This window comes from Medicago sativa, chromosome 7 (assembly GCF_051527215.1).
Source record: "Medicago sativa cultivar Bolivia chromosome 7, Bolivia_mono, whole genome shotgun sequence".
Classification (NCBI taxonomy): domain Eukaryota; kingdom Viridiplantae; phylum Streptophyta; class Magnoliopsida; order Fabales; family Fabaceae; genus Medicago; species Medicago sativa.
The window spans coordinates 93272436-93293476 of NC_140755.1; the positions used below are offsets into that span (position 1 = coordinate 93272436).

The window sequence follows — 21041 nt, forward strand, 5'->3', positions numbered from 1 at the left end:
TAAAGTAATTTAAATCCCAAAAATAAATTAAGGGTATAGAATAAATCAAATCTTCTAAAGAATATTTTTGGGTGCAAAAGAAATTATAATTTTACCCCAAAATATTTGGCATAGGCAGCAGTTTTTTTTTTTTAATCAGATCAGGTAATGGAACAAAAAACCGGGTTGTGTTGACCCGGAATAATCCTGGTTCGATCTCTTTGTTTCTCGATGTGAAGCTACATATTAACTTTAGAAATCAAGAAATCATTGGAGATCTCAAGGTTAGGGTTCGTCGCTTTTCTTTGCGGATTCAAGGAGAAAACGAGATCGAAATTCTATGACTTTCATATAAATCCCACGACTTGGATAACACCTTGATTCAAGAACTATACTTATCGGGTAATGATATGTATCTTACTAGTAGAATTACAAGGAACGTAATTCAACAAAATCCAAAACAAAAGATTTGCTTGAATCTATATTAATGCACACATTCACGCAGATAAAACAAAATATTTAGAGAATGAACAATTGGAATTTACACAAAGTTCATATATTCACACAATTCCATCAACCATAAAAGTTTCGATCGCAATCAAATAATTAAGGGTTTGTGTGAACAATGAATTAACAGCCGTCATGATTGGACGTGAGTTCATGTATAAATTCATACGAGATGGCCAAACAAGCATTTGATAATCAAAATTAGAATAGCCATAACCGTATCTATTTGGCTTTGATACAAATTGATGAAAGTTTTAGTGTTTAGCCATAGATCAATAGATACAAGTTATAGCATATTATCAATAATAAAGAAGGAAGAAGAATTGTGTACCTTTATATTAGGTTGATGAAGGATAACCGCCGACAAACATGAGAGGGATGACTACCCTCATTCCGTCTAGCTTTAGGTTTTCACAATGATGTTCAGAATAATTAACCGTCTGATGGGATGACGTTTAAATAGCTAAACGGCTGAGGGCAGGGACCTCTCATTGGGCTTAGCTAAATGGTCCAACCCATCACGGTCCATTTAGAAACAATAGCCCAATCACACATATTCATCAACTAATTAGTGCTTAACACAATAGACCATAATTTATATTATAGGATTAACTTATAATAATTGATCATTGTCAATCCATAATTGATTAATTATATAATTAATCCAACAGTGAGTTCATGTATAAATTCATACGAGATAGCCAAACAAGCATTTGATAATCAGAATTAGAATAGCCATAATCGTATCTATTTGGCTCTGATACCAATTGATGAAAGTTTTAGTGTTTAGCCATAGATCAATAGATACAAGTTATAGCATATTATCAATAATAAAGAAGGAAGAAGAATTGTGTACTTTTATATTAGGTTGATGAAGGATAATCACCGACAAACATGAGATGGATGACTACCCTCATTCCGTCTAGCTTTAGGTTTTCACAATGATGTTCAGAATAATGAACCGTCTGATGGGATGACGTTTAAATAGCTAAACGGCTGAGGGCAGGGATCTCTCATTGGGCTTAGCTAAATGGTCCAACCCATCACGGTCCATTTAGAAACAGAGGTCCCAAAAGATATGGTTGATTTTTGTAAGCACCTAAAACAGAATAGGTTGGGAGGAGAAAACATGGTTGAGAATTAATGAATGTCATTATAAACACAAGTACTTGAATTTGTTTGATTGATAGCTCCACTTTATACCGAATTGCTTTTCATTTTGTTTGTTCATTTCTTTTCTTCTTGAGACTATTAGGGGATAGGATGGATTTTTTTATTTTGCCACCCTCCAAATTTTAGCCGAGGAGAGGAATCTGAGAGGTGAGTAAAGTTTGACGGGGATTGTTTTAACCAAAATTTGAACTTGAATTCCCCTGAAAAACTTGCCCTTAACTTAGAATTGATTAATTACTTGAGTTCGATCACTTTGTTAGAGTATAAGATATAATAGAATGAAATCGAACCGAACGAGATAACATTCATTTCTAAAAATCCAAGTTTTGAGGGGGAACTTGAGGGATCATCACTTTGGTTTTGGAAAACCACACAAATGGCTTAAACACCATATTTATCCCAAAACATTAAGACATCAAATATATTGATCATCTCATTAGTATTACGAGTCATCTCACCTATGTGATCTAAGAGCATCCATATTGGTAGGGTCTTTACCATTTAAGACCCGGTATCCAATAGGTACCCCCAATGCGGAAAAAAAATTGGGGGTCTATTAAGACCCGGGGTTTAACTCAAGACCCCAATCTTAAGTGGATCCCACACCACTTTCCAATAAAATAATCATTATTTGAATTGTTTTTTGTTGTTTTTCAATAATAAATAGTTATTGGTGGGACCCATTTAGACATTTTGATAGAGGATCTCCATTGGAGTAGTTGAGTACCTATTAGTTACGATTATTAAAAAATAATAAAAAAGTGATATGTCCATGTGGGACCCGTTTAAGACCTCAAATGTGAGAGTCTCCATTGTGGATGCTCTAAGCTCAAGTCCACATATTAGTCATCTCACTTATGCATTGTAAGTTCAAATCCATGGGTTTGAACGCAAGTTTATGACATTCATGGCTATAATTTTTTCGACTACTACAACAATTAAAGAATTTTAGCAAAATTATACACATAAATCTACTTCAATATATTTAAGTTATCCATGCCAAAATTCAATCATTTTAAAAAGGTCTCACTCAAAAAGGTTGGGTGAGTTACCTCAATTCGTCAACCCAGTGAGTTCTAGTTGGGTTGTGCCAATTGGCCAGCCTACATTCTTGAAAAATCTTTTTATTTAACTTATGTTTTTTTAATAATAATCTATGTTTTTATATATAGAAATATTTTAGTGGTCAATCTACCATTTTTTTTTTCCGTTTCAAGATCTTCTAGTTATTAATTTTCTTATTTTTGGATCTTTTAGCAGACTTTAGTTGATCAATCTGTTAACCTTTTTTGAACAAGATCAATCTGTTAACCTACACGTGAAAGAGAAAGCTTTAATATATTTTCTTTGACAAATCAATTGGTCATCCTTGCTAATTTTAGCATTGCAAGTGACAGGAACGAAGGAGGTTCGATAATCGATAGAAGTTAGAACATGGCAAGAATAGAGACAGTGAGAGATAGCTTCAAGTTGAAAGGTATAGGAAACCTATAATTTAAAAAATAAATATAGAATTAAAAATAAATATATGACCAAATCATTTAGTCATGGTGTACTTTACTTCTTTTGGCTGCTTTACATCTTTAGTGTTATTTAATATACCCCTTAATATGAAAATTTCATCCTACAGCCAGCTTTTAGTCTTTAATAAATTTTAAAGAATGGTGAGGTCTTTGTTGCTGTCTTGTCGTTGTAACCTCATTGGGGTGAATATTTAACATAGATAAACCTCACTATCATAAAAAAATAAATAAAAATTATTGGTAAAAAAAAGTATATAAAGTTTTAAATTTGTATTTACCATAAAAGGTCGAAATCATTTTTAAAAGAAGAATTTAATGCATTTTTTTTAGAATCAAATGAGTAATACATGATATTGAGTCCGTTTGTTTCAGCTTTAAAAAAAATAAATTAAGTTAAAAGAATCTAAAGATTTTTTTTATATTTTTAAAAAAATCTAAAGCTATTTTTGTTTGTTTACTATCATTGAAATCATTTTTTTTAAGATTTGAAACTTTTACACTTGAGTTCCTTGTATTTTAAAAAAAAAAAATTTGGAAAAATTACTTGGAATAGCTTTAGGGCCCGTTTGTTATGGATTAAAATAAAAGTGATTTTGACACAAAAGAATTTAAAGATTTTATGAAAAATCAGAATCTATTTTGCGTTTGTTTATCGTAATAAAAATCATTTTTTTCAAACAAATAATTTAGTTTATTTGGATACAACTGTATAAAAGGGGTTTTTTGTTACAAAATTAATTCAATCTTTTAAAACATATTTTGCCTCTCCTCTGAAAAAAAATCTATTTCTTGAGAAGTTGCTCTTAACAACTTTTTATTTGAAACTGTTTTTAGATTCTGATTTTTTTTAAAAAGTTGTAACAAACAGATGCAACACTCTTAAAAATGATTATATTTTTTAAAAATAATAATCTTTTCTTAAAAAGCTATAAAAAACGGCTCATACATTTTGAGGCTAAAAATATATTTTTTTAACAAAATAGATTTTTTAAAAAACTAAAACAAACACTAAAAAAAATAAAAAATAAGTTGATTTTTAGTTAAAGAACATTTTTTTTTTAAAATTTTAAAAAATCCAAAATAAACGGGTCCATTATATGATAAAAATGTTGGGCACTTACCGAAAAGAAAATGTTGTTTGTACTACCATATAGTACCATGTGAGCTACACCATTCGCTGATGGCAAAACATAACTAAACAAACGTCCTAGTTTAGAAAAAGAAAATGTTGGGCACTTACCAAAAACAAAATGTTGTTTGTACAATTGTCGTTTTTAAGAATAACACGAGGCTCGAAAATGTTATATAAATATTTACCTTTTTTTTTTTACAAAAGAAAATGTTATATCATCTAAGTACTCGTTCACAACCAACTGAGTATCCATCACAAAAATTACTTGTTTTTTTTTTTTTTGAGGGAATCACAAAAATTACTTGTTGAAGTCCCAAATATATCTCTAGCTACTTAATGAAAACTCTTAACCTTTGTTTGCTGGTTTGGAGAGTGGATGGTTTCGAGGGATGGAAAATATAGGAGAAAAATATTGAACAATTTTTTACAATTTTTTAAAAAGTATTTCTTTCTAGAATAAAAAGTTATTGTTTATGATTAACATTTTTAAATTTTAAAAATATTATAACAATATAAATTAAATTTGAAGAATTCATATAAATTTTTAAAACTCTAAATATAATGTTTTAGTTCACCAAACTAGTAGGGTTTTATATTAGGCTTAATAGCAATTTTGGCCCTCTGAGAAAAAAAAACTACAAAACCGAGTTTTGCACCTGTGGCAGTTTTGGCCCCCAAGGCCAATTTTAACTCGGTCTACGCTGACGTGGCACCCTAAGTGAGGTGCCACGTGTTATTTTTTTATTTATTTTTTGCCTTGGGGGGCCAAAACTGCTACAATTGCAAAACTTAAGGGGCGGTTTTGTAGTTTTTTTCTTTCTTAGGGGGCCAAAATCGCAACTTCGTGAAAGTTAGGGGGCCAAAACTGCTATTAAGCCTTTATATTATGAACAAAGATGAACCCACTAAAGCCCTAATCTCTCGGAGTCTTCTATTATTTCCACTTGCTTTTTTTTTTTCTTTTCAAAATCTTTCATTCACCTTCACACTTGCAAACAAAACATTAAAGATGGTGTTTGGTTTGGCGTCCAACCACTTTTACTTGCATTTGACAACTCTTCCACCGTGATAAAATAGAAGCTAAGAATAGTGGCTTTAAGACAAACGCACGTCAGTTGCCAATTTGCCGCAAAAATAAGTAAGCTAAAAGTCTATTTGGGAGGAGAATCATGAAGGGGATAAAAGGATCATATATAAAATGTTTCAAAAAATGAATAAAGTGTAATTGAATTTATATGATCATATATGATAGTATTCTTTTGATTTTTAAAATCTTAAATATATATGAAAATGCTATTTCTCTAGAAAAATAGCATCAAGAATTTTTCAAGACACAGCTGACGAGTTTTAATTGCATGATTTATTTGTTCACTTCCTATTTTTCAGCCACACCTCCTTGAATTATGGCAAATAATGCATTGTGATTGGCTGCTCTTTATTCTTGAAGAATTCTTGAGGTTATTTTTCTAGAGATATAGCATTGCTCTATCAAAATATAGACTCATTAGCGCTCTCAATTTCTATTTATTTTTTAATTACACTATATCGGGAAAAGTATATAAATAATATAGATGATAATTTTTTTGCTTAATCATAATTAAGTAAAAAAGTAATATTGACATATACAAAAGAATTTATGTATTCATTCTTAAAAAAAAGTATTGATGTATTCATCATTATAACATATACAAAATAGAAGATATTAATTTAAAAGTCATGAAGTAATATTAATTACATTATATTATATTATATTGGAAACAAATAATAAATATTGCATTCTTTGGCCGTAAAAAAACATATTGCATTGCAAATTGAACGTTCATTTAGAACAATTTTTTTATAAATAGATAGATTATTGTGAGGCAGTAGAAGTAAAATGTATGGGTCGTTATATGATAGATAGGTTTTGATTAATATTTATGGGTCTTATGATTCGCGTTGAGCTGATATTTGGTCAATGACACTATTTGTATAAGCAGCTAGTTATATCATTTTTTGGTCAAATACAGTCCTTTAGGGTGCGACATAGAATATTGAGGAAAGGGAGCCTTGCATTTATTTGTGTGATCAATTTCAAAGTTATAATGCAGCAGTCACAAATGATTTCATCTATTTATTTTTGAAGGAACAAATCATTTCATCATTAAATATTGAATTCGAGTATAGTAGCCAAATTCATATGTATAGATTGATCATATTAACTACTTGCACCCAATGAGGTGGCTCTTTGTTTTTACTACTCTGGTTAAATGGAGTTACATCTGATTATTTTATTTTTTTACAGTATGACTTACATCTGATTACTCTTTTTAGTTATTTATTTTTTGATGCTGAGTTTCATCTGATGTAGTTTTATTTTCAAAATCTACTTTTGTTTATTTATTTCTTCTTCTTATTATTATTGTTGTATTACTTGTGTTAACACAACAAGGAATTTTTTTCCCCTGGGAAAAAAGAACAGACCCTTTGCTGTCAATGTCATGACATGAAGTATTCTTCATTACAATTCAAATACAAAAAGTTAATTAAATAGTTTCATTAAACAAGGAGATAAGAATGAATGACCATGCATCTAGAGAGCAGGAACAATAGCACAAAAGACATCCATTTTGGCCATGGCCAGACATATTTTACTCAAGTTCAAAGTAGAAACACTCTTTTAATTACAACACATATAGTCTAACGAAACAGGGACACTCTTCAAATTAAATACGTCTCAGCGTCAGACACTGACACATATGAAACACTAGGCATGGCAATGGGGCGGGGTGGGGACGGGTTTTACCTTTCCCGTCCCCATACCCGATTCTCATATAGTTACCCGTTACCCTACCCATACCCAACGGAGATGAGAAATTGAATCCCATCCCCATCCCCGACGGGTTCGGGTATCCCCGCCCCATCCCCGTCCCCGCATTGAATAATTTTTTTTAATAAAAAATAGAAGTTATTTTGCATCCCCAAGAGCAACGTTGTATTACATTATCCAACAATACGCTCACTATAACATTTGTTAGACGAAATGATTTAGTTGATCCTTTAAATATCAATGATAGTTTTATTAATATGACAATTATCAAACAAAATACCATGACATATCAACATAAAGTATTTTTTTTACATTTGGGACGAGTTTGGGTATGGGTTCGGGGTGGGTACCTATATACCCATTACCCGTCCCATACCCGTGTTTTAAAATCGGGGAAAACCCATACCCATACCCAAGCCCAGTCAAAACGGGGAAAACCCGTCAAATTGGGTTTGGTTCGGGTGGGTAACCGCGGGTATGGGTTTTGTTGTCATGCCTATGAAACACGAACATTGTTGTTTAGATGAGATGTGTCTCGGTGTCAGAGACCGCAGTGTTGGACACACATCGGCGTCCGACACCGACACCAACATAACACTTATGATTATACTGAATTATGTTATTTTTTTAAATTAAAATGTGTATTGATGTATCCGTGTTGTCTCTAGTGTTAGTGTGTGCTTCATAACATATGGTTATATATGGTTATACTCAAATTATTATCGGTATCATTGTATAATCTATACCTATTTCTGTGTTTCTTAAGGTCCGTTGAATTTTATGGCAAGTTTAGATGCTTCAAATTATCGTACCGTTGATCAGGGCCGTTCCAATAAAATTGGAGGCTCGACTCTAATATTAAAAATGGCCCCTAATAAAAATAATTAAAAATAATTTAAACAATTGCAAATAAACAATGAGGATTATTTTGATTTTAATTTGTTTTGTTGAATTTTTTGTTTGTTGATAGATGTGTAGGTTTGGCCTAACTTGTCCATTTACTCTTTATTTTTGCCAAATAATAAGTGTTTGATTTAGACCTATTTAACAAAAGAAAATATTATACTACATCCCAACAATTATATTTATACCCCTACAATAATTGAGGCCCTCATAAATTGGAGGCTCGGCTCCGTAGAGCACTTTGCGCTTGGCAAGGAACGGCCCTGCCGTTGATCAAATTAATAGCAAGAAAATGGAGCTACCATAGACAAATTTACCTACTACTAGTGCCACTATGGATTATACTAAAAAAATATTAAGGGTCCCTAGTGCCACTATGGATTATACAAAAAAAATATTAAGGGCCCCACGTGTCACGTGAACAATGGCTCCATTGCCACGTAGTAAGCAAACAATTGCGTTTGGTGCTCCTCATGCAGAATCTCTTCTAATCTCCTCTCCACCAATCCCCACTTTGCTCCCACGTGGGAATTTGGGTCCCACTACAGATGCTTGACATTTAATCTATTCATATATTAATTCAAGTGCCCCTTTTATCTTAATCTTTTTTTATTTTATACAGTCTCTTACTGTGACACTAATTCTTTTAATTATATATCTTACAACCTATACTATACCTTATGCTGAAGCACCTTCCTTGTAAATCCAACCATTTCATTTTCTTTCTTCTTCTGGTTTTCTCTTTTTTTGGCCATCTTTTCTTGTCCTTTCTCTCATTTTCTTCTATATATATCTTCTCTGGTCTTTCTTTTCCTTCCCATTCAAGCTTTTGTAGCTTCTTCACTCCCTTAAATTATCTTACTCTGCACCATATGTAACATTTATTTTATATCAACTAATTGATTAGATCATTACATATATACAATAAATTAAGCAGATCAATAACCGCCTTCAAATATACAAAGTTTCATATAGTCATATACTATATCATATCAAAGGCCATGGAAGATTCCTCTGCTGCTTATATCCACCTGGTGAGCTTTAATTTTTCTTGACTTAATTTAATTTTGATCCCTCTGTGTTCATTTTTTTTTTGTCCAAATGTTATTTTAAATTTTCAATATTATTTCCATTCATTATTATGACTATAATTTCTAAAAATCATATGTATATATAATAGGTGCACCGTTTGATAGAAGAGTGTATCTTATTCAACATGAGCAAAGAAGAGTGCATGGATGCTCTTTCCAAGCATGCAAATATCAAACCAGTTATCACCTCCACTGGTAATCAAAATCACTTGATTTTTCACTCTACTTTTCTTACATAAAAACTAAGTTTACAAACTCTTGCATAATTTATTGAGAAAATTACAAAGACCTCCCTTAAAGTTTGGTTAAAAGACACATACCTCCCCTCTAGTTTCAAAAATACAATAACCTCCCCTCAATCTAACTCTGTTAACCATCCGTTGGTTCAGACTTACACTACATAGCCTTAGTGTTATGAATTACCACACGATTGAGTGCATCAGCACCTCTGCAACTAATTCAACCCAGCAATATTGATCCAAATCTTTAGACATGGCAAGAAGCAATGATGTGATGACACTGTATTCCTCATCAACTTGTTTTCATTTATAATTTTGACAGATTATATGCAGACCCGAAAATACAAAAACAAGATAACACAGTAAAAGGGAGCAACAAAAATAACAAAGAAAACCAAGATGAGGTTCAGTCAACGTGATCTACGGTTTTTTGATGAGAGCAGCTCCACTCTCAATCAAAGAAATATGGTTATTCTATGAAGCAAACAATACAATACAAAGCACACTTGCCTTTCTCTGATTCTTGAATTTTTCTGCATTTTCCCTCATTTCTTCTCTATACAATGTACAAACCATACATTAATGCATAAGAAGCAAAAATCCTAACAATACAATCGTGAAGGCGTGAAACTTTGTTTAATACCCACAAATTTTTTGAGCATATCTGTGATCTGTCATGATGGAGAGGTGTCATGACAAATTCAACTTCGTTAACTCCGTTACCGTGGCAGATATTAAAGGGAGTTAATTAATTCACAGGTTCAATGGGAGGAGGTATCTTCAAAATGGTAAAATAACTTGAATGGTCAAAGATTGTGAGAATTTCAGTTTTCAAATCTTTTTGCATTCCAACAGGAAGATAATAGTGTTAAGGAGTGTTAAGAGAGAAGGGAGGCAGGGGCGAATGGCTTTGTATGAATGGGGTAGCATTGGCTACCCCAAAAGCAAAATAAAATCTTGAATAATTAGTATAATTTTGTATGTAGCTACCCCATTAATATATTATTTGGCTACTCCAAACAATTTTGTTGATTCAAAGATGGACAATATCAATAAAATATTGATAATCTATTTAGTTTAGTGTCAATAATAGATAAATCTGACTTTTTAAAACTTCATAGAACTCAACTTTTATATATAATTATTGTTAGATTTTATTTTTTTCACTGTCGCTTCATTAAATATAAGTAAAAATGATTGTGAATTTATTTTACTTATCGATTAAGTTTAATATATTAGTTTTTAAAATATATTTTATTACTTCTTTATATCTGGCCCCCTCGTGAAAATCGTGCTAGCTTCGCCGCTGAAGGGAGGTATCAATATATTTTAATAAAACCTTAAGGGATGTTAGTGTCTATTTTAAAATTAGAGGGGGTGTCTCTGTCATTTAAAGAAAACTCAAGGGAGGTGAGTGTAATTTTCCCTAATTTATTTATTAATTAATTTCATCAAATTGTTATATTTGGCATGGACACTTACCAAAGTACATAGTCACCTTATTATAGCTAAACAACAATACAACTAGGCCAAATATGCTAAAATGATTATCGAGTACCAATTTCCAATACTAAAAATGTCCATAATGTCATCAATGTTCTATTCTTTTGTTTTATATGCAATATGCAATTTTTCCTTACAAACCTAAATTCAAATTGACAATTGGATATGTAAATTAATGACAAATGTGTGTGCATGTGGTGGATCATTGTGTGGAGCAGTTTGGAAAGAGTTGGAGAAAGAGAATAAGGAGTTCTTCGAGGCATATTTGAGGAACAGAGCAGAGAGAGCCTCAGAGACAGAGATGAGGCAAAGGATACGAAACATGGTTTTGGATTCTTCCAAATAACGAGTTTAGATGATAATATACGCAAATTAATAATGCTAGTATAGTTTTTGTCTCAATTAAATGAAGTTTGAAGAAGAACCTAGTTGTTTATTTATGTATAATTATAACATGCTTAATAATTAACATGACAACATGTGTAAGAATAGTGAAAACCGTGACACGGACAAAACAATATCGGACCAAGGAGCAACATCGTCATATCATTATATGGGCGGCATAAATGGCTTCGTTTGATTTGTCACAAGGTTATAGAAAGTTGAATTCAGCACTCTACAGTGACTGCGAGAGTGTGACATGGAATACATGTGTTACACTAAATAAAATTGTAAAAGCATGTGTGTTAGGTTCGATGTACATATAAATAAAAATTTATTTCTTCTTGTTTTGTTCTATTTCATGTAATGAAATTGTTCAATTTTTTTTATGTCTCCTTGGATTCGAAGTCCACACTTATTTTAATATTGTTTCAGTTTTCGGGTGTCTAAATAACACAATTGTAGAATATGAGAAACAAAAAGTATAAAATATAATATATCAAACGAATACTATTCTCATAAGAATTATTTGCATATTTAAGCTACGAAAGTAAGTGGAAAAAAATGCATTTAAGGTGGTGCTTCAATTGACCATGACTCATGAGCGCTTGAATGACATCATTTGAGTTTGTCCAACTAATTAATCTGATGCGTTAACTTTGAATTCAAAGTTTAAAATGCAATAGTTTTTAAACTCTTTCAGGCAGATCCTTGTTTTCTATTGTAGTTCTATCAGGTTAGATGAATTAGTCTCTACGATTATGCACTGGATACTTTATTTACACAAAAAGACACTTCAATTGATGAACTAAGGAGGTTGAATGAGTAGATGATGAAAGGTTTACTTCGTGGCCGAGAAGAAATAGCTAATAAGTGAAGTGATAATGATAATCTCGAATTCACTCTCATCCTAGCAAGTTAACATAATAACGTTAGATGTTTCAAAAAATATATATATTTTAGTTTTTTTTTTTTTTGAAGAGGCTAAATTTTAGTATACTAGGTGTTAATTTTTAACATGCATGTATTAACATTGTCTATAAATATGTAAAAATTACCATTGATATTGATAACAAAGCAATGAATAAAATCCAGAGTGAGATAGTGAGATCACACCTACCTTGAAGTTTATCGTTAAAATTTTATCTTCTCTTGGAGAACAAATATGTAAACATAGATTTGTGTCTCCGTATAGGTTCTTTTGTCTTTACTGTGTCTTTGCAGTGGATTTGGTTTACTAATAAAATGTGGGTTCATTGGTGCATACTGGACCATTTCTATTTGGTGGGAATTTTTGTCTTTGCATGGAATCAAATCTCTGTCGAGGTCGCATTCGTATTCCTTTATAAAGAAATAATCAAACGTGATTTTGATTATGCCATCAACGATTTGCCGTTCGGGTCATTTCAGCTGATCACTTACGACTTGAGTTCATTTATTCATATTTTTTCACGTTTAAACATACCATAATTTGTGCTATGGAAATGGGACGGGAAAAAGTTGCGTCCTTTTTGCTCTTTTATTCAACATTGCTGGAATCAATTCACGAAACCAAACAATTAACAACGCAAGCATCTAGGACTTGTGTTTAGAATAATTAATTAAAAGGAAATGTTAGCATCGTACATTTTAACACACATTTTTTACTCCCTCCGTCCCTTAATGTAACCCCCCTTTGTATTTTTCACATTTCTTAAGAAAAGTTGTGAGTGTAATTAATGTGTCTGTTTTGTGTATTAATATTACCAAATTGTCCTTTGTTTGTATGTGTATTAAATTTGACTACGGTTAAAACTCTATAAATTAATAATGTCAGGACCGGAGAAATTTATTAATTTAGAGAGTTATTAATTTATCGATAAATTAATAATTATTAATTTAAAGAGTTTTTAAGTAATTATACTGTACTTACCAAAAAAAAAAGAATTACGTCGCAACGAATCTTGGGACTCAACGTAAATTAGTAACTACTGTGCTCATATGCATTGGAAATCAATAATGACTTTTGAAGTATAGTAAATGTAAACAAGGAGAACAAATGTGTTCAATGTATTCTTCATATATTTTTTTTTCAGTTTATATGAATTATTAATTTATGATTTTCTTGGGACCGAAAATTATAAAGGGATCTCCCGAAAAATTATTATCTTATTATTTTATCGAGTTCTTCAATTTTTTACATTGGCCCAAGTCGGGACCGGACAAATTTATTATTTTAGAGAGTTTATTAATTTACCGAGTATTAAATTAAAGAATTTCTACTGTATTCATATTTCAAGACAAGTTAGTAGTATTAATTAGGGGTATGTTTAGGAAAAAAGTAATAAATGCATCTAGTAATTTGAAAAGGGGGTTACATTTAGGGACAAAAATAAAATCAAATGGGTGGTTACATTAAGGGACGGAGGGAGTAACATATTGGTTAAAATTTTCATGGGATCCACCAAATTTATATAGTATCCGCATAATTTTATGGGATCCGTGTGAATTTTAACCAATCAAAAAGATGCGATGAAAAGTGTATGTTAAAATGTGTCTTGTTAGCTTTGCTCATAATTAAAACTTAGGACAAAAATTAGTGGATTAAAATAAAAGGAAAAAAAATGTAAGGGTACAAATTTCTACCAAAAAAAAGTAAGGGTACAAATGTTGTAATTTTTCCATAAAAAAAACTCATTCATGACATTTGAATTTATTTGGATGAAATTTATCATTCTGTCAAAAAACAATCTTAGTTGTCTCTCTATAGAGATTTGTTTTTGCTGTAAATAATGTAACTATGGTAGTAATTTAAATTTGGCTCATTAGCCTGACCAAATTTGGCTCTAGAGAGATCTAAAATCATTAAGCATCTCTTTAGTAGCCCATAATGATGATAAATAAACATATTTTGATGGTTAAACGATCATAATCAAAATAACATGCATGTCTATCTTTGGATACACAAACATCAAACATGGCATCATATATTTTAACTTCATTAATTATATATAAGTCATGATCTATATGTGAATTATTTCTATCTCTCTCTCTCTCTCTCTATTCCTCATAATAATGAATCGAAACATGTTATTCACATAACAACTCAATCACAATCCAATTACTCCCTCTAGTCACATTTATAAGCAACTTTATGTATCTAGACTATATTATATTCTAGATACATTACTTATTTAATGAACCTAAAAAAGCAAAAGTTGCTTATAAATGTGACCGGAGGGAGTATATAATTTGGAATCATAACTTTAATGAGTTTGACCACTTGGTGATTAACAAACTCTAACTTTGACAAATATTTTTTGTCTATATAAATATTTCAACTTTTCGTTTTAGTCTGTCTAAAATTTTCTTCGACTTTTAGTCCTTTAAAAATTTCTTGTCCACACTTCTTTTCTTCTACTTCTTCTTATAAAATTTATCCACAGTAAGATCACTTATACCATTCAAATTTTTAAATGAGTTTTTGAAGAAAATTTTAAAATATTATATTAATCCTTCTAAAAAAATTTAGAATTTTTGGATCAATATGAATTTTTACGCGCAAAAAATAAAAAAATTCATAATTAACTCATTCTTTGTTAAAAAAAATCTAATTTATTTTGGGAGATATTTTTATAATATTTTAAATATGATTGCGAAAAATAATTCAAAATTTTAAACGATACACATAAATTGATACGCATATATCAAAACTGATGATTATATTTCTTTTGAAGATTAAAATTCAAAGAAATATTTTATGAGAATTATTATTTAAAATAAAAATTTGGAATATTTGTATTGACGAAGATTTTATGGTGATTGAGAATACTAAGGCTCTGTTCAGTAAAATTAGCAGATAGTTGATAAGGCAGCTGATAGCGGATAGCTGATGACTGATGACTGATATATGATAAGCTAATTGAAGTGTTTGGTAAAATTAGCGGTTCAACTAGCTGATAAATATAAAATGGCATAAAGGAACATTCTTTTTTTTTTTTAACAAATCAAAATGGAATTTTCATTGAACCTCAATGATTCATCCTGTACAAGGTGTGCAAAAAGAGAACCATCAGAAAGTAATTACAAAGTCAAAGTGCCAAAAAAGAAACAATGGCACCAAAAGTACAAAAAACAATAAATTACACCTGAACGCCCATACAAAGAGTTGGATGTTTCCACCAATCCGTAAAGCTATAACAAAAGGAAGCTTCCTTAGATTTCAGCCATAAGAATGTATACAGCTTAACCTTTTCAATAAGATCAACAGAAGTAGAGAACGTATTTTGGAAAATACGGTAATTTCTTTCCTTCCATAAAACCCAAACTGTTGCAAACCAAATTGTCATGAAAAATAAAAGGGAAAATCTGAACAAACCCGCCATCTTAGTAAATTGCATGAAGTGATGTCGCAAAAATGATGGCATTACCAAAGAGATACCTAGCCAATTAAAAACATTATTCCAAAGCTCTTTAGATATGTCACATTGCAAAAATATATGTTCAGCCGTTTCTGTATTATCACAACCAGTCGCCGCACACAAACTATCATTGGAATTAAGAATACCCCTACTCAACAAATTGTCTTTCATCGGAAGTCTGTTACGTAAAAGACGCCAAACCAACTGAGACACTTTTGAGGGACATAAAAGAACATTCTTAATTCACAATAAAATCAATATCAATATAAATTAATATTCAAAATATTTTTTTGACAAAATATTTAATAAGCTTTTTTTAGATGAATGAAATATTTAAGATACTTAGAATTAGTAATTTAAATATATAATTTAATATATATATATATATATATATATGGGGCTGTTAACTTGCATCCACATAAAAACATTAAGGTGCAAGTTAACAAGCTGCACCTACTAGTTATTTACCAAAACACCCATGTTTTTCTATTATAAACAAATATTATTTATGCTATTTACAAAAATGTCCTTTTAATTAAAATAAAGTTTAATAGAGACAAAATGGTGTTTTAATAAAGTACAAGTAGGTGCAGCTTGTTAACTTGCACCTTAGTGTTTTTAGGTGGGTGCAAGTTAACAACCCCCTTTATATATTCCTTCAAAATAATTAATATATATATTCTGTTTATTATTATTAACTAAATTTTTCCGTTGAATATTTATTTTTAAGTTTGTATACTTTATTGAGAAAATGTCAAAAAATTAAATCCAATTTAACTTAACGTCTGAAAAATGTAAGGTTTTTTCTTTTTGAAAGGTAAAAAGAAGATTTTTTTTTTCTTTTTTAAAGGTCAAAAGAATATAAGTTATAAGGGAACGTGAAAAAATATAAACTTGACAAAAATTGTTATTTTAAACTCTTGGAAAGAATGAATTATTATTCTAAACTTGACATTTAAATGTAAACGTAGAAACATAGAACGTAAAAATAAAGTGTACGTATGCTTTTTTGTCGAAAAAAAGTAACATTAAAAAATATAAACATAGAAAGTAAAAAAAAAAATGTAAACGTAATATTAAATTGCTTTGTTTTATATTATACTCCTAAAAGGTAAAACTGGATTTTAGATAAAGTAATAAGGGTAGTATTGGAAAAAAATGATAAGATATAAGCTCAAACGATATTTAGAATAGCGTCTGAAAAATAGCTTATAAGCTCGTGAAATAACTATAAGCTCGTGGTGAAAAAACATTATCAAACAAGTTTTTTTTGTCAAACGAACTTCTATAAGCTCATTTTCCAGTACCAAAACCGACAATGAGTTTGTGCGCGTGGTAAGAGACTTAAGTTGCCTTGAATATATGGTCAAAGGGTTTGATTCTTGACTCATGTGTATCAAAGAGATAAATGATATTTGTACAATTATTTTGTTACAATTTTATCTCTCGTATTCACGTTATGTTCTTACTCCTCTCTTTCTTCTTATCTCTACTGTTTTTGACCAATAAAAAGCGAGAAAAAAGATACTGTCACAAAAGTTGTCGCCAAATAATTGTACAAATATCATTAATTACTTTATCCAAAAAATTCATTGATAAGTGAAAACTTATTTTGTGTGTGACACACATTTTTCAACCAAGATTAATCATGAAGGTAAAGGGGAAGCAAAGAATGTTGATGAAGAAATGAGATAATCACGATGAAAAAGGTATATATATATTGAAGAGCGCTGAAATGAGATGACACAAAATTTGAAAGATTAGTTTCCGCTTTTGTGAGCAGATGATATATAATACTCCCTCCGGTCCTATTTACAAGAGACAATTTACTTTTTAGATACATTAATAATTTATGTATTTGGTTTAGATTCTTGACATGATACGTACATTATTCAATGTATCTAAAAAGTCAACTTTCTCTTATAAATAGGATCGGAGGGAGTAGTTTAAAAAAAAAAAGGCATATACCTTGGGAAATGCAAGATCTGAAGGGGTCCACAGTAGGAGCATTTTAGTTTCCATAGACCCTATGGTATACTACCACCCCCCTCATTTTGGTTACCCTTTCTGTCCAAAGTCCTAACTAATCATTCATTCAAAGAGTGAGGGTTTTAGGTTTCTCTTCTCTTCTTCATTTTCTTCTTCAACACACTCACTCAATCTCACTCACCATGAATTCCATACCCAACCTCCGTCACTCCAACCTCTCACTCAATCACAACCGTCCATCATTCCCCTTATCACCCTCCCTCTCCTTTCGTTCCCATCCACCACCACCACAATTCCTCCCTCCATCCTCGTTCAAGCTTCCACCAATCAAATCCTCATCTTCCCAAAACGACCCTGCGTTTCAAAAACCCCAAAATAACCCTACTCCACCAAACCCTTTCCAAACCCTATCCTCTCTCTTCTCCCCCGTCGTTGAAACCACATGCATCGTTATCGCCGCCACCGCTTTCTTCTTCATGCGTTTCCATCACACTCCTGTCATCGCCGCCACTCTCTCTCCTCCGACCACCGTAACGGAAAATGCTACGACGGAGGAAGATGCTGAGAAGATAATTCAAGAGAAATTGACCGAAAATCCAAATGATGCTGAAGCTCTACGTGCTTTAATGGAGGTGAAAATCAAAGCTAGAAAAATTGATGAAGCGATTGGTGTTATAGACCGTTTGATTGAAATTGAACCTGAAGAAATGGAGTGGCAATTGTTGAAGGCGAATATGTATATCTACAACGATGACCATGAATCTGCTAAGAAATTGTTTGAGGAGATTTTGAAGAAAGATCCGCTTCGAGTTGAAGCATTTCATGGACTTGTGATGGCGAGTTCGGAATCGAATGAACAATCTGATGAACCGTTGAAAGGATTGTTAAAGAGAGTTGAAAAAGCAATGGAGTTGTGCAAGAAACAGAAGAAGGTTTCGGATGTTAGGGATTTTAGGTTATTGGTTGCTCAGATTAAGGTGATGGAAGGGAATTTTTCAGAGGCGCTTAAAGCTTATCAGGATTTGGTGAAAGAAGAACCGAGAGATTTTAGGCCTTATCTGTGTCAGGGTATTATATATACCTTGCTTAGAAAGAAAGATGAAGCGGAGAAGCAATTCGATCAGTTTCGAAAGCTTGTCCCGAAGAATCATCCTTATAAAGAGTATTTTGATGATAACATGAATGGTACAAATTTTTTCCCGCAGAAATTCGAGAGGGAAGAAGCTGGTGCTAGGAGTTGAGATTGAGCAGAAGATTCTACTGAGAGGTCCTTATATGAGTTTTTATCGATTTACTTTTGGTGCTCTATGGTTTTTAGTTGAATGCTTTTTCGGATAGTAATCAATGTGTTATTGTAGGTGATTAGTTTAGTTGTTTATCTTAGTAATGGTGGTTTAAAATTAGTGCTGGATGGTTTTATTGTGGATATATATAGAACTAGCTTTGATGAACTTCTATAATAACAACCGTGGATAAAGAAATATTCAAAGAATCTTTCCATAACTATGAGTGTTCTCTATGTAGTCAGTTGCTGCTGCTGTCGCGTCGTAGCACAGCGGCGCCTATGCTTTATGCTAAACCCTATTGTGTTCCGAGTTTGAGGAGCTGCTGTAGTGCGGCAAATTTTGGCCTTTATGTTGAAGCTCTTGTGAAAACTCGAAAATGACCCCGACCAGGGGAGGATCAATAGTCTAGCTATACATAACTAGTTTTTCGCACATACATTGAATGTATCTAGTGGTGCAGTGGTAAGATTGAATGTCTGGCCCAAAGGTTCCGAAATCGATCCAGATATGTGCCATTTTTTTGTTTCCGGTGTATTACTTTTGGAAAAAATGCAACAGGCAGGGTTTGAACCTCGTACCTGTGTTAAAATGAAAGGTTCACATACCACTACACCAACATACAAACTTTGTTATTTATATAAAATGTAATAATTATAGTTGGCCCCTTCAAAATACCAGTCAAGCTCTGCCACTGCTCCCGACTTATGGTCATTCCTGCTGTTTTTTTGGACTTTTTTTGTCTTTTCATCCTTAGTTCTAAATGTCATGTAACGGGGCTTTATGGTCGTCTCATTTCTTCTCCTCCAAAACTGCTTCATTTCTTCCCTAAACCCTTAATGGTTTTGTCTCCCCTCCTCTTTGTTTGACCCGCCAGCAGCCCGTTTTGAGACTCTCTGGTGCCATAGTATCTATTCTAAATGCTTAGATGAGCTGTTTTAGCCTTAGAGGCTAAAACTAATTTGCTTTATATTGGGCAGTGTTGTCAAATAGTGGCTCTATAGCATAGCGGATTTTGATGAATCTGCTATGAGAATTACGATGCTATGATCATAGTTTGTTTATTAGGGAAAATATCAGCTGCTATTCTAGTTTTTGCTAGCGGCAATAGCAGAAAAAAAAAATAGTTTTATGATTTTTCAAATTATAACAAAAAAAAAAACTGAAGAATCTGCATATGTGCTAAACATTACTTGTTTTTATGATAGAAAAATTGAAGTGTCAGTGAGTGTTGTTCCTATATTCAGCATAATGCCGAAATCTTTAAATATGTAAGCTATGCTTTGCCTCGATTCCCTTTTTTTTTGCAAGTGTACCTTTTTTTGTATATATAATTAACTTATTTCAACTGTTATATGGCTTCTGCTATTTGCCTGCAACGCTATCTGCTATTTCACATAGTGGATTTTTGGCTTTCTGCTATTTTCCGCAATCCACTATTGATGACAGTAACTGGGTTTGAAAATTGATAATAATGAATTTGATTATTAGTCATGAATATGTCATTAATTTTGTGTATTCTTCTATTTTTGAGCTTTTATATGTGTAACATACACATTTCTTTTCTTGTTTCTTGATGTAGCGGCTGAAGTGATACCTGCTATACTGCTATAGTAGTAGTGCTTTGCCAGTCGGCCACTAACCAAGACTGACTACATAAAGTTTGTTAAATAAAATCTTCTTGTGCATTTTGATGGATAGAAGCTATTTTGATGCTGAAAAATCAAACAAGGCATTGTTTCTGTTCTTAATATTTTAAGGTGCTAAGTTTTATTTGGATTCTAACCTCAGCTACATTTCCTTCTTTTAAGTAGGTTTTCTTCCCATCTTTTGAGAACTTGAAGAGTATAGCCAATTAGCCATATACATGATTGCTGTAATACTTTTTAATATTTTCTCGTGAAAACAAACATAAAAATCGATATACAAATATATGATTACTAATTGAGTGAATTTGGGTTAAACAGACTGAGAATTGAGTAACTCCCTATCTCTAGCCAGGCCAAGAGAAAAAAGAGAGAATGAATTAAAATGAATAGTTATCATGTAAGCCTTAGATGTTGTTTGGTATATTATGGTCATAGGGTCTGGGCGTACTGATTGTTTCACAACTAAAGTATGAATTTGTG

General features: G+C 31.7%; 2 protein-coding genes across 3 annotated transcripts; both read left to right on the forward strand.

Annotated features, from left to right (window-relative positions):
* Nucleotides 1-8706: 8706 nt before the first annotated feature.
* Nucleotides 8707-11597, forward strand: LOC146910402 (argininosuccinate lyase). The gene is made up of 3 exons (XM_085723151.1): nucleotides 8707-9060; nucleotides 9207-9312; nucleotides 11078-11597. Exons 1-3 carry the CDS (start codon nucleotides 9028-9030, stop codon nucleotides 11203-11205), a joined length of 267 nt encoding a protein of 88 aa, XP_085579277.1. The 5' UTR covers nucleotides 8707-9027; the 3' UTR covers nucleotides 11206-11597.
* Nucleotides 11598-17737: 6140 nt separating this feature from the next.
* Nucleotides 17738-20876, forward strand: LOC146910403 (protein SLOW GREEN 1, chloroplastic-like). Of its 2 annotated transcripts, XR_015017996.1 has the most exons (3): nucleotides 17738-18896; nucleotides 20121-20183; nucleotides 20495-20876. XR_015017996.1 is itself a non-coding variant. In XM_085724220.1 (2 exons), exon 1 carries the CDS (start codon nucleotides 17812-17814, stop codon nucleotides 18868-18870), a length of 1059 nt encoding a protein of 352 aa, XP_085580346.1. In that variant the 5' UTR covers nucleotides 17738-17811; the 3' UTR covers nucleotides 18871-18896; nucleotides 20495-20876. The 2 variants fall into 2 exon arrangements, 1 of the variants encoding a protein (XP_085580346.1); XM_085724220.1 differs by lacking the exon at nucleotides 20121-20183.
* Nucleotides 20877-21041: the final 165 nt, after the last annotated feature.

Bases quoted from the DNA above. Each gene is read 5' to 3' on its own strand.
- LOC146910402 (XM_085723151.1), top strand. From the start codon at position 9,028: ATGGAAGATTCCTCTGCTGCTTATATCCACCTG. The intron at 9,061-9,206 runs GTGAGCTTTAAT...TATATATAATAG, and splicing joins CTGCTGCTTATATCCACCTG to GTGCACCGTTTGATAGAAGA. The intron at 9,313-11,077 runs GTAATCAAAATC...TGTGTGGAGCAG, and splicing joins ACCAGTTATCACCTCCACTG to TTTGGAAAGAGTTGGAGAAA.
- LOC146910403 (XM_085724220.1), top strand. From the start codon at position 17,812: ATGAATTCCATACCCAACCTCCGTCACTCCAACCTCTCACTCAATCAC.